Genomic DNA, 12,655 nt, shown 5'->3' on the forward strand with positions numbered 1-12,655 from the left:
AGGGAATGAAACAATATATTATAAATTTACACAATATGTATATTTAGTTATTGGAAAACCTGCATTTCTTTAAATATTGATTTACCAACGGAATAACAATTATCTGTCAAGAAATTGATTATAATTTATTTTTGTCAAGTTTAAGTAGTAAGTAAATTTCGTAAAATCAGAAATGTATTCGTTATGATTGACACGGGAAATGTAAGTGATGAACCAAAGCCCTGTGAAGAAACAAACCAGACTATTGTATATAGAAGTGCAGTTCCCAGATGTATTGATGAAATGGTGCGCAAATTTGTTCTTGTGCGTTTTGTAACAAGTTCGCCTATTAGATGATAAGGTTTGATGGTACAACAGAGAACGCGCTGCTACTACACTAGTTTATGCAGTATGGTAATATCAGTGCCATTGACAAAGTTTGTGTACATACACATACTCGATAGGGTGGATGAATTACAACATTAAATATGAGTTGGTTACATAAGCTAATATGGTTTTTAGTTATTTCTCATACTCGTCAAGTGCTCTATCAACTTCCACACGTTTGACTTCATCTCGTTATCTTTCTTCAACTTCGCGACCGTTATAGAGCCTTCTTTTACCCATGATAAGGTGTAATCTTCCTATTTTCCAACAGATTGTTATATTTGCTAACCTATCAGCTATGAATATGGTGACACAGCTTGAGTAAATGATATCGTCGAAAAGGAGATTCATTTAGCTGAATTGTTTGAAAATCTAGAACTCAAGATATCGAGTCGTAAATGAAGTTTAACACCACGACTGCTTACATAAAGGTCAGAGAATCAGCCAAGACATTCAAATTTGTTTGTTTATTTGAACACATAAATATTGGTACAAGAGAGCGCCAATATATATGCGCCACACAAAACAATGAGAATTCGAAGAGAAATAGAAAAGAAAAGAACAATAACGAAGAGATTGGTGTAAGGTAGTGTGGTAGTAATGAGGGAACGCAAAGGTACAATCGGAAGAAATCTTTCAGGTAAGGGAGACACAACCACTTTTTATGAAGAAAGTAAAAGAAGATTACAGCAGGATCGCCACTGGCTTCTATTCTGAGCCATATCTGATAACGTCTCTAGCCACTGTGTAGCACCATCTCTCAGACCCCAACCAGGGAGTCGTAAAGGACCAACAGGAGCCAGTCCTTTGCAGCTTTCTTTCATACCACGACACCATGTCATATACTGACCACCTCCGCTTTTTCCAACCAGTCCCAGAGTCGGCAAATAATGCACGACGTGGAATTCTCTGGGACGACATTCGGAGAACATGTCCAAGCTACCGAAGTCGGTGTTTCAAGATGGTGACGCCAATTGAATTATCATCTCTGTGTCCGAACACACGATGCCGAACCTCTGCATCACTGACATGGTGTTGCCACTGAATGTCAGCAATCCTTCGGAGACAGCGATGATCGAACACAGAGAGTCGTCTAACGTCCTCAACTCGGAGTGGCCAGGTTTCACAAGCATAGAGCAAAACTGCTCTAACCGATGCGTTGTAAATCCGATCTTTTACGGCCAGACTAACATCACGAAGGCGCCAAAGACGGCCCAGATTGGCATAAGCCGCTCTGGCTTTCACTATACGTGCATTGATCTCATCACTCACACCCCCACCAGCACTTATGCAGCTACCCAGATACACGAACTTCTCAACTACTTCTATCTGCTCACCATCCAGAGTGAGTACAGGATTGGAATCCTGCCAGTCTTGTAGAAGTACTTTGCACTTCGAAGGTGCAAAGCACATACCATACCTACGGACACTGATTGCCAACTGATTAAGTGCGGATTGCATGCCTTGAGCATTATCGCACAGTAAGACAATATCGTCCGCATACTCAAAGTCGAGAAGTCTTTCTCCAGGCAACAGATCCACACCACCATTACTTACATTCATCAGAGCTGTTTCCAGAATGTCATCGATGGCAAAGTTGAAGAGGAATGGTGAGATTGGGCAACCCTGCCTAACCCCACTGCTCGAATGGAACAATGGAGAGAGGTGGTTGTATGCCCTCACTCTGCCTGAGGTGTTTGTATATAGGGCTTTTAGAATGTTAATAAACTTCTCAGGCACACCCTTCTTCAATAGACAATCCCAGAGAACAGTCCTGTCCAACGAATCGAAGGCAGCCCTGATGTCAAGAAATACTACGATTGTTGGCCTTTGATAAGTATGACGGTGTTTTAACATTTGGCGGAGGGTGAAGATATGATCAATACATCCTCGACCAGAACGAAACCCAGCCTGCTCCTCGCGAGTCAATCTTTCTCGGGTTTTGAACAACCTACGAAGTATGACGGAAGCCAATAGTTTGGACGCAATCGGAAGTAGACTTATCCCCCGATAGTTGTTACAGGAACGACGTGAACCCTTTTTAAAGATAGGGACAACTATCGACTCATTCCATGACGTTGATACACTCTCTAGTTCCCAAACCTTTGTAAACAACGTCGTCAATTCCTTAGTCAAAATGTCACCACGATCTGTAACGCTTCAAGAGTTGGAGTTCCTTGCGGACTTCCTCCTCATTTGGTGGATCAGTCGTCACCGGCCATGGAGGGCAGGACAGTCTGACCGATGTTGCCGGAGCAGCAGGCCAGTTGAACTGCCCTTCGAAAAATTCTGCCCATCGTCCAAGACGTCGATGGATGTTAGTGATTGGCAAAGACATCGTTTCTCACGCCGATTTCTTCTCACTTTGATGGAACTTTCTAATCTAACAGCACATAACCGACTGTTAATGGGGATCCAATCGACTAGTGCTGCCTCAGCTCTAGCGCTTAGTGCGACACCAACGCCAGCAAGACTAGACGAAGATGCCACAGGGTCCCCGGATAAGCGCACGTAAAACAAGCTTTTCGAAGCGACAGATGGAGATCGAATTTGTAGTACTTCGCCAGAGTCTTGAATACGGGTCTCGGATAGACAACAAACATCAATATTAAGACTTTCCAAAGACATAGCCAGCCCTATCTGTTGTCCGACCTGCATAAATGTGCGAACGTTGAAGGCAGCCAGTTTGAATGGTGCACGTGGTTTCAGAAAAACTGCTTCAGTTCTCGTATTCGGTGGTAACATACAATTTTCAACCGGACAGTGAATCGAGAACGTTTAGATACAGTCGAATTTCCACCAAAGACGAGCCGCTGTATAAGTATAAAAGAGGGTGAATAATGTGGAAAATAATAATAACAACAATAATAATAGTATTAATGGTGACAATAATTGTAATGATAATAATTTGAATCAATTGCTTGTTTTTCGAAGCGAGAAAAGTAATTTCCATAGACATAGAGAGTTCATCAATTTGTGTGTGGGCTGTGATACTGCCCGGGTGCCCGAACCGAAGCAGGTGGTTATCTTAGGGGCCACTCCCCGAGCCTTTGACCTAAAGGTCTAACCCACAAGGCAGTGGAGCATCGTAAGGAGATGCAATCCCATGGTAGCCGGTGACCAACAATTGGTTCATACGCCATTTGTTCCTGCAGGATACTGGAGCCCATGTACACCATTGATTTGTGATCCAGTTAAAGCGCCGGATACTCGCTTTTCGTCCTCTCATTTTCGTAAACAACACCCCCACCACGAGAAGGCAATGAGTAGGACTTCCCTGACAGAAGCTGTATACGCGTGGCCGTGTGAGAGTATTTCGAGAGGGAGAGCGGACTCTCCCCACTCTCGGCCGTACCAGGGCATTCGGGGGCCAAGTGTATACCCAAGACATTCAAAGCTTTAAGAAAAACTAAGTAAAGGACTAAAAAGGAATCGTAGTGCAATGTTAGCGAACTGATAACGTACTTCGGGTATTTAACCACTGCTAATATACGACAGGTCAGTATTATTATCCTGTTATAAATCACACTATTCAGCTAGTCTTTGTCAGCTTTTGATCGACCAGTGACATTTACTCAAACAGGATATATGCATACAATTTAAACTGATAATCCACATATTCTTTTCTTGCAACGTAATTTTCACTTTCTGATATTTTGATGTGCATTTACTTATTTTAACCTACTCCTTGTGTTGAGTTATCTATTCAGACTTTTTATTATTATCACTACCAGTACATCTGTCATATTACTATCAATTCGTATGTTGGTGTTCTCTGTGTTGTATTGGAAATTCTTGTTTTCTCCCTTGTGTATGTTGAGGCTTACTGATGCAGAGGCTACTGCTACACTGGCAATCTTTACCTGCATTTGTTGCTGTGTATGGGATAGAAGGGCCAGGTAATCTGCGAAGCCCAAATCGTCTGGTTGCTTCCAACCTGTCTATTTTATTCCATGCTTCCCCTGAGATATGCAGGACTTAAGAGTCCAGTCAACCACCAGTAGAAGAAAGAGGGACAGTAGATAACCTTGTCTGAGGTCTTCATAATCCAATCGACCACCAAAAAGAAGAGACAGGGGAGAGAAGGCAACCTTATCTGACTCCGATCCTCAATCGGAATGAGTCTGTTAGCAGCTGTTTTCAATGCATGACTTTGAACTGTAACCCATCGTATGAATTCCGGACGATGTTGACGATTTTATCAGATACTCCATAGTGTTTAAGTTCCCATAATGTTCTCCTATCCACACCGTCAAATGCTTTATAATAGTCAAGGAAGATGATTTATAGTGACGAGTCCCATTTAACTGATTGTTCAACGATGATCCAGTGTCGCGCATCGTTCTATACACGACCGATCCTTACGAATTCAGCCTGTTGATCTTGAAGTTGGGCGTCTACTGAGTCTCTCATTCGGTTCAGCAACATTCTGTTGAAAACTTTTCCCGATAGCGACAGTAATATGATGCCTTTGTAGTCCTCACATTTGCTCAGTTCTCCTCTCTTTGGTATCTTGACGAGGTCTCCTTTCCAGTCTACCAGAGTCACTTGTTGCTCCTCCCAAATTCTCCGGAATAGAGTGTGGAGCATGCTTGCAGTTGCTTCTATGTCTGATTTCAGTGCTTCGGCTGGTATATCTTCAGGTCCTACTGCTTTTCCACTCTTGATTTGTCTGATGGCCATCCTGATCTCTTCGATCGTTGGTGGAGTGACATCTATAGGAGGGTCTGTATGTATTGACTCAACACCCGGTGGATTCAATAGAGCTGGTCTATTCAAGAATTCCTCGAAGTATTCTACCCATCTATTACTCTGTCCTTGAATTCAGTGACTGGCTTGCCTTCCTTGTTGTTGACCAGTCTCCCTGGTTTACTATATTTCTCTAGCAGTTTCTTCAACGAGTCATGTAGTTGTCTCATATTTCCTTTTGTTACAGATATTTCCGCTGTCGTTGTCAGGTCTCCCACGAATTTCTGCTTGTCGGCTCTAATGCTCTTCTTCACTTGCTTGTTTGCTTCTGTGTATTCAGCCTGTGCCTTGACTTTCTGTTTTTGTTCGACTAATGTTAATTGCTGTATTTTTGTTCTTTCCTTGAATCCCGTCCAGGGTTTCCATAGAGATCCATTCCTTATGATGATGATCCTTGCGACCCAGCACCTCCTGACACGTTGAAGTTGATGGTTCTTTGATCCCTTTTAGCTGTCCTCCATAGAAGTTTCTTCTTCTTTGAGTAGATTTTGTAAGACATGGAACCTGTTGTTGAGAACTATCTTGAATTCGTTAAGTTTGTCAGTATCTCGGAATAAGGTTGTATTGAACCTTTGTAATTTTGTTTCCCCAGTTGTCCAGTCCTTTAGCTGCAGTTTCATCTCTGTCACAACCAGGTAGTGATCAGAGGCTATGTCAGCTCGTCTCCTGCTTCTCACACCCTACACTCACCTTTTGAATTTTTCAGTGACAAATATGAACGATCTAGTTGTCCGTAGTGTGGTCCGGTGAGACAAATGCAGCTTTGTGTATGTGTTTGTGTGGGGACATTGTGCGCATATAACTATGCATTTGAATGAACTTAATCTTGTAAATCTGTCACTATTCTCGTTCGTTTTTTTACCAGTCCTCATATAAGAACTTGGTTGAACAGGAAAGAAATTACATTCTAAATAACAAAGGTAGATGTAAGTAAGAAGCACAATAAGGAAAAACGTTAGTGTATCTATAGTTTTTACATAGGAAGATTCTAGAGTCTTCTCTAAGTATCGACTAGCGCTGATTGGATAAGAAATAGCCAATCAACATGCAGCAACACAATCGTGCACGAAAGATGCTTTATTCCAATATATGTCTCGCTAACACAGTCAGTCCATGTCGTCCCATGATATCTCCGTAACCGTTGTTGTCCATTCCGACTTTGGCGTTTAGATCTCCCATCAAGATTGTCAGTTTCTTTCCTGGGCGCTTCGCTACGATCGATTGTAACCTTTCATAAAACTAATTTTTATCGTCCCAATTGATATCATTGGTGACTGCATAATATAGGATAATATTCATTGTCATCCCCTCCTTCTTTGTTTTGAAGGATGATTTGATGATCAAGGGTCCATGAGATTTTCATCCATTAAGTGCATTTCCTGCTTCTTTGGACAGCATCAGTTCAGTCTCATGAGTGTATGAAGCATCTTCCTCTTTGTGACCGGAGTAAAGTAGAATCTCTCTCGTACCTAACCTTTGGTGTCCAGCTTTGGTCCAACAATAGCGGTTATCAGGATTAGTAGTACACAATGGATTAGGTATTACCACGAGTATAGTCACGTCGAAAAATTAACAACAGTGTTGGATTTAGCATGGCAGCATTATCATTAAGAATAACGGAAACCACTCAAAATCCTTTTTTTTACTAAAGGATAACTGAAATTAATACGTTTCCGTGTAAAATCACATTTCAGGGATCCTTATGGAATAAAGAACAAGAAAATATTCTTGAAACGCCCATACCAACCGTTTAGATGTCAGTCTAACTAAAAATATGATTCTTCTTTCTAGAAATCATATTCACGGTTAATCCTGAAGAGGTTTTGAAGAAATGTTCGACGTTCATCCTATTTCCGTACGTACAGATGGTAGCTATTTCTTGTTTTAATCAATAATGGATTTCATTACTAATAACTGGTCTGTTTACTCCTTAGTTTTAGAAGGAGCCTGAGAAGAGCCACAACTTTCCATAATCAGTGTAGGTGTAAGAGGGAATTGTAGATAACCACTAACAGAATTCGTAAATATCAAGTGGCACATCATAATGAGAACATCCATATACGGTCAGTTTTTTCCTGATTAATTGAACAGCTAACGTTACTCCGAATCTTTCAGTAGACAATTTCATCAAGTCACATGATGCACTTTTATGGACAATGTAATTTATAAAAAATCAAACTAACTGAGTAAACCATTACAATGAAGAATGTGTCTTCTGTAACAATTCGATCTTGCCTGTAAAGTGGCATGCCTTGTTTAACAGACAATTATTTGAGAATAAATTATTATCGCTTGCCACACGCAGATCTCACAAGAAGACGAGAACCTGAAAAAGAACTAAAACTGGGGTTAGACGCTGGCTAGAAGGACCCTAGTATTGCAATTTTCGAGTGATAAGTCTTCGAAGAGTGTGGTGTCGAGGCCACTTTGGACTTGATTACAGTTTTCAAATTGCTTAGTGATAAATTCGCACCTGATATTCCTTCAGTTTTCTTTTCTTCCAAACAGAGAATTTACGAGGACACTCCAGTAAAGTTCACAAGCCCAGAACAAATTACTTGTCAGCTGACTATTGACTTTCCCATCGAATCATCAACGAGTGGAATTCATTACCTCAGCACGTGGTTGAGGCTTCATCTGTTGACGCTTTAAAAGAAAAATGGATCGAATGAAAGACTATAATCGACGGAACTAACACAAGCCATCAAACCTCATTACCTCTTAAAACTGAAACTTTAATCAGTTTTGCAACACCATTTTTTTCAAAAAGCAAAATCTGTTATCGTTAGAGGTGGTTATTCCTGAGCTGTTGCGTATACTGAAAATGTGAAATCGAGAATGCCTTATTCATGAAAATCATAACGTACATATAAATGTTTAAATGTACGAATGAGTCATGTAGTTGTATATACCGTTATCTAGATATCGGTATGTTCCCAATCTCCCAATTTGAGGAAAATGTGATCCATCCTCAGGTCTGGGGAAGTTATTCAATATTTCCCCTTAACTTTGGGGAATTCCCCAAAATTTCTCCAAACTTCGTGGAGGGCCACTTGACTTTGGGGACTTCCACAAAATTGGGAAACTAGGTACGACTGAAGGTAAAGTACCAATTGTGTATATCATGGATTGTGTGAGTCGTCGTGAAAATCAAAGCGCGAAACTGTCTACTTTTTGATTTTCTTGTAACTCAGAACAAAAGTTTGGTGAACTTTGTAAACATATCAATATCTTGTTCTGGAGATTAGCTAATTTAAATTAGCGTCTTTCGGTTTCATTGGGTTCTCTGAGTGCATTCAGTTTCAGGTTTAAGGATTTCACTTCATCAGTCAAGCAAAACGGGACAATTATTATATGTAAAATTCATTCAGAAAATAGCGGTCACTACACATTAATTTCATCAAAATGTTTCCATAAGTCAGCGTACCTAGTTGGGATTATATGATGCATATTCTGATGTAATAATGAAGATATATTCGCAAATATATTACCATTGCTTAAGTAACTTGTAAATAACTCATTTTCCACATGAGTTTTGTTGCATCAGTGTTTAAATACAGGTATCAAGGTTGTATTTTATCCAAAGATTTCCAATGTAAGTAAGGACCTTAATCATCAAAATTGTTTTTTACTAGCCTTTCATAATCTTCACCAAACTTTCATACTGAAAGTTAAAACTAGCTTTGAAGCCACTTTACCTCATTTATGTTCGTCTCTTTGTTATCTGAACCACGTTTGTTGTCTTTGTTTTAGTACGATTAAAAAGCTATAATTTCTGAGAGTAACTGATTGGTTTCGAAGTGTTGGAGTGTAAAAACAACAGCGAATTATTCCATCACAAGTTCAGTAAATCTGGAACAACAACTGAAGTAGAATAACGTGAATTCATTGTATTTAGTGGTTTTTTGTCAGCTGCTTACAGCTATATACGTTTTACGATGTAACACTGAGGTATGATACGGTGTGAAGCAAGTGAGCTTGTTGGTGAACTAAACTAGATTAATACTTTAATAAGCATACGATTGCAAGAAGCTGATGACGAACCACAAAATATAGTGAGTTCATACAATCTTGCCTCAATTGTTGTTCTGGCTTTATTTAAACTCATAAGGGGAACCCAGTGCATGAAATATTTCGCTATATGTTTTTAAATCTTTCAGATATTACCAGGATTAATTCCTTGATAATTTAATCTACGATATCTATCTTTTAAATGTTTGGTTGTACAGAAACCGCCTGACGGTCATTTTTGGTCGTCGAGAAAGTGAAGATATGTCACAAGGTCTCGTGTTTATCCGATGAAATAGGAATGGTGACGAATACGGATTAAAGCAATTAGAACTCTTTACACCTTTTGCATTGGTTCAGACTAATTTTATTTCAAATTTCATTGATAGTAAAGTTTCTGAAAGAGTCCAGTTTTAATATTTTTGGCTCTCAATAAGTAATAACAAGTTTTAATATGCCGAACCAAACATCAGTTTCATGAGCAGAAATTTAGGTACCGCCGCTGTACAGCATTCATTCTTTCGTGTACTTGTCGGCTACAGGGGGGAAATAAAAATCATAAAGTCTAGATATCACTGTTAGACGAGTCGTATCTATCAAATTTTTACTACAGCAACAAATTTCGATATTTCACATGGTCCCTTAATTAAAAAAATTAAAATACCTAATGAAGGGTATAATCACACAAAAACCAGGAGTGTCTTGAGTGGTTGGGGCTCAAATCTTTTTAGAGCGCCAGTTTCTTCGGTGTTGCAGATATATTTTCCACTAACTACCAGAGTTTGCCAGGAACCTGAAGTCACTTTTGATGATTAGGTTTTGTATATTTTATTACTTTTACCGCTATTTGACTTATATTTTCCCAGTTCTATGACAGTATTAACTTTCATCTTCAGAGAACACTTTACTTTTGTGTGCTTGTAGTGAAAACAATTTGTATTCAAGTCAGATCATACCATGCATTACTTATCTGTAGATGTATCTGGTTGTAGTAGTCATATCTATAACGCAACTGATATTAGACTAATTATTTTAAAGAACACTGTACACACCTTATTATGGAAAAGTTCACCTTAGGTATTCTTCGAGTATGGTTATATTCGGGTGATACTGATGCAGTGTCTGGAAGTACAAGTTATATTATCGCATAGATGTTGCTAAGAACGCCTAAAATGAAATCCCTCTTCGGATACATCTCAAACGAAGCGTAACATTTGTCGTAATGTCCGTCAATTCAGGTACAAGTCTTAAAATAAAAACTGCAAAATACACTGAAATGTACAAACACATAAAAATACCATTGAAATCAGTAACTATAAATGATGTTTTTTAAAGAAAATAACCTACGTAATGCGATATGTTTTGAATTAACAGTGATGATCGTTTATTAACTTATATTATTTCACGCAACATTTAGCGTTGCAGATGATGATTCCGCAAAAAAACGAAACTTATAGCAGATTCTTGGCAAATATTTCATTGGTGGTTGCGAAAGTGTCAGTAGCAGTTTATCTTGTCAAACAGACGCCACCAAGTATTTCAAGCTACGATTTTGTCAGATTTCTTCAGAATCAGTATATGAGAAGGGAGGACGAAAAAGAAGCACTTATTAATTATTATTTCTCAAATGAAAAGCAGCCAAGTGACCACAATTCAAATTGCGAAATCAGCTTCAAAATGGGGACTAAAACAACAGGTGATATTTTAGTTTTCTAACAGTCCACTTTTACTTTATTTGTTTTACAGACCTCAGCACCTATACAGCTTTTAGTTTAAGTCAGCTAAAGATGACCAAATTCAATCTGCAGAATATAATGTTTTTTACAAATCAAACAGCTAATCAGTTGAAATATTATTTACGAGAAATTTTATCCTCATCCTACAATATCCTTTTTCATGCTTTTAAAGCAAATTGTGGGAAAGGATTGATTTCTTCAAGGAAACTGAATACCTTCCTTAGTATGAAACAAGATGCAGAGTTTACATTTCGTTTATGGATTAACAAAACAATGGAGCTGCTAAACGAAAACCCGGAGAGTCTGATTCAATGTCTTGATATTTTAAGAAAATTTGTTGTTTCCAAGGATTTCTCTGCAGAAACAGATAGTCTTTGGGATTCAACAATACTTGAGTTAAATTTGATCCTTTCCAGTTCGTTCAAAGCACATCTAAACACACTATATCGTACTAGTATTGCCCATTTTACCACTGAGTTCGTAGATGATGTATTAAAAAAACTGTGTGAAAAATTTCAGACATTAGCTTCGAATCATGGAAAAATGCTGTTTCTCCAAGTAAGCAAATGTGCCCATATAATATGGCTCTCCGTGAATCTTTTAAAATCTTTTGATGATGATGATCAAATTTTCGACAGAAAACAAGCCTCTCAGTGGGTACAGATTTTAGACAGATGGCTTGAAGCACAAAAAGCATCCACCAATCAAACAGAAAGGTTTTCAATGGCTCAACTTACTGGATTAATGTTTACTATATTTGTTTTAAAAAATAAAATTATCAGGCTCACTGCAAAGTTTTAAAAGACAATAATACTAGAATACATAATGGGCATTTGATTGGTTAACTTCGTTAAATATTTTGTACTGGAATAAAATAAATTCAAATTTTTGATAAGGATAATAGTTAAACCACTTATGACTAACTTAGTTTTTCAAGTAACATCTGTTGCTTATCAGTAAGTAATAAAATTTGTTGACTGATGAAACGATGTCAGGAAAAAGACCTTTCTCCATGTAGTTCTTTTTTCTTCCCAATAAAAATTTACGTCAACATTTTTTCAGAAATGTTTTCTACAGCACAGGGCAAAATTCTCAACTAATCTTCTGACTTTATAACTAACGATTTTAAGAATACTTATAGTACAGTCAGTATTTTGAAGTAGTTTATTTACACAAGTTAAATGACAGTGATATACAGCCCAAGTGGATGACTTTTGTGTTTTCAGATATGAAGTTGTCTAAGTACTGAAAGTTCCTCTGCAAAAACCCATTTTTAGTGGTTTCTTTTTCTGAGCGAGATGGTGTATTTGTGAGACTTTTATTGCCTTAATAAAATCAAGGCGGAAAGAATAGGATCCAAGTCATTTGTGGCGAAATTCGGATAAGTAACTTTGATTTAAAGTTTGTGTTGGTGATATTGTTTCGAAGGACGATGAAAGTTTTAAGATTAAACCACTAAGCTCAGAAAGCGAAACTCCATCAAAATAAAGCTTTATCCCCTCAGTACTTAGACATTTCCATTTTTAAATATTCACTACTGTCTACGCTCTCATTTAATTGAGTAACCAGCAATCTAAGGTGAAGATAGTTTTCCACGAATGGTAGATGTTGGTATTGTCCGTGAATATCAAAATAATCAATAATTTTTGCCTGAATGTAACGAAAATTGATGGGATTCCAGTTTTCTTACCAATCATTTCCATGTGGTCCTATATCGTAAAAGTTTTATCCGCTATTATAGTGAAGTATGTAGCCTTGGTTACAGTCGTACCATATTTGTAAACCATTATATGAAC

At 38.2% G+C, this 12,655-nt stretch overlaps 1 protein-coding gene across 2 annotated transcripts; it reads left to right on the plus strand.

Moving 5' to 3' along the window:
• Positions 1-8,683: 8,683 nt before the first annotated feature.
• Positions 8,684-11,905, plus strand: MS3_00009197 (uncharacterized protein). 2 transcript variants are annotated; one of them, XM_012945626.3, is made up of 3 exons: positions 8,684-9,170; positions 10,541-10,819; positions 10,870-11,905. In XM_012945626.3, the coding sequence occupies exons 2-3, from the start codon at positions 10,549-10,551 to the stop codon at positions 11,658-11,660; spliced, it is 1,062 nt and encodes a 353-aa protein (XP_012801080.3). In that variant the 5' UTR covers positions 8,684-9,170; positions 10,541-10,548; the 3' UTR covers positions 11,661-11,905. The 2 variants fall into 2 exon arrangements, with proteins under 2 accessions (XP_012801080.3, XP_051073936.1); XM_051217535.1 differs by lacking the exon at positions 8,684-9,170 and having other exon boundaries at positions 10,618-10,657; positions 10,693-11,905.
• The last annotated feature ends 750 nt before the right edge of the window (positions 11,906-12,655 follow it).

The sequence above is a fragment of the Schistosoma haematobium genome, chromosome 1, assembly GCF_000699445.3.
Source record: "Schistosoma haematobium chromosome 1, whole genome shotgun sequence".
Taxonomy (NCBI): domain Eukaryota; kingdom Metazoa; phylum Platyhelminthes; class Trematoda; order Strigeidida; family Schistosomatidae; genus Schistosoma; species Schistosoma haematobium.

Bases quoted from the DNA above. Each gene is read 5' to 3' on its own strand.
- MS3_00009197 (XM_012945626.3), top strand. From the start codon at position 10,549: ATGATGATTCCGCAAAAAAACGAAACTTATAGCAGATTCTTGGCAAAT. The intron at 10,820-10,869 runs GTGATATTTTAG...TTTGTTTTACAG, and splicing joins AATGGGGACTAAAACAACAG to ACCTCAGCACCTATACAGCT.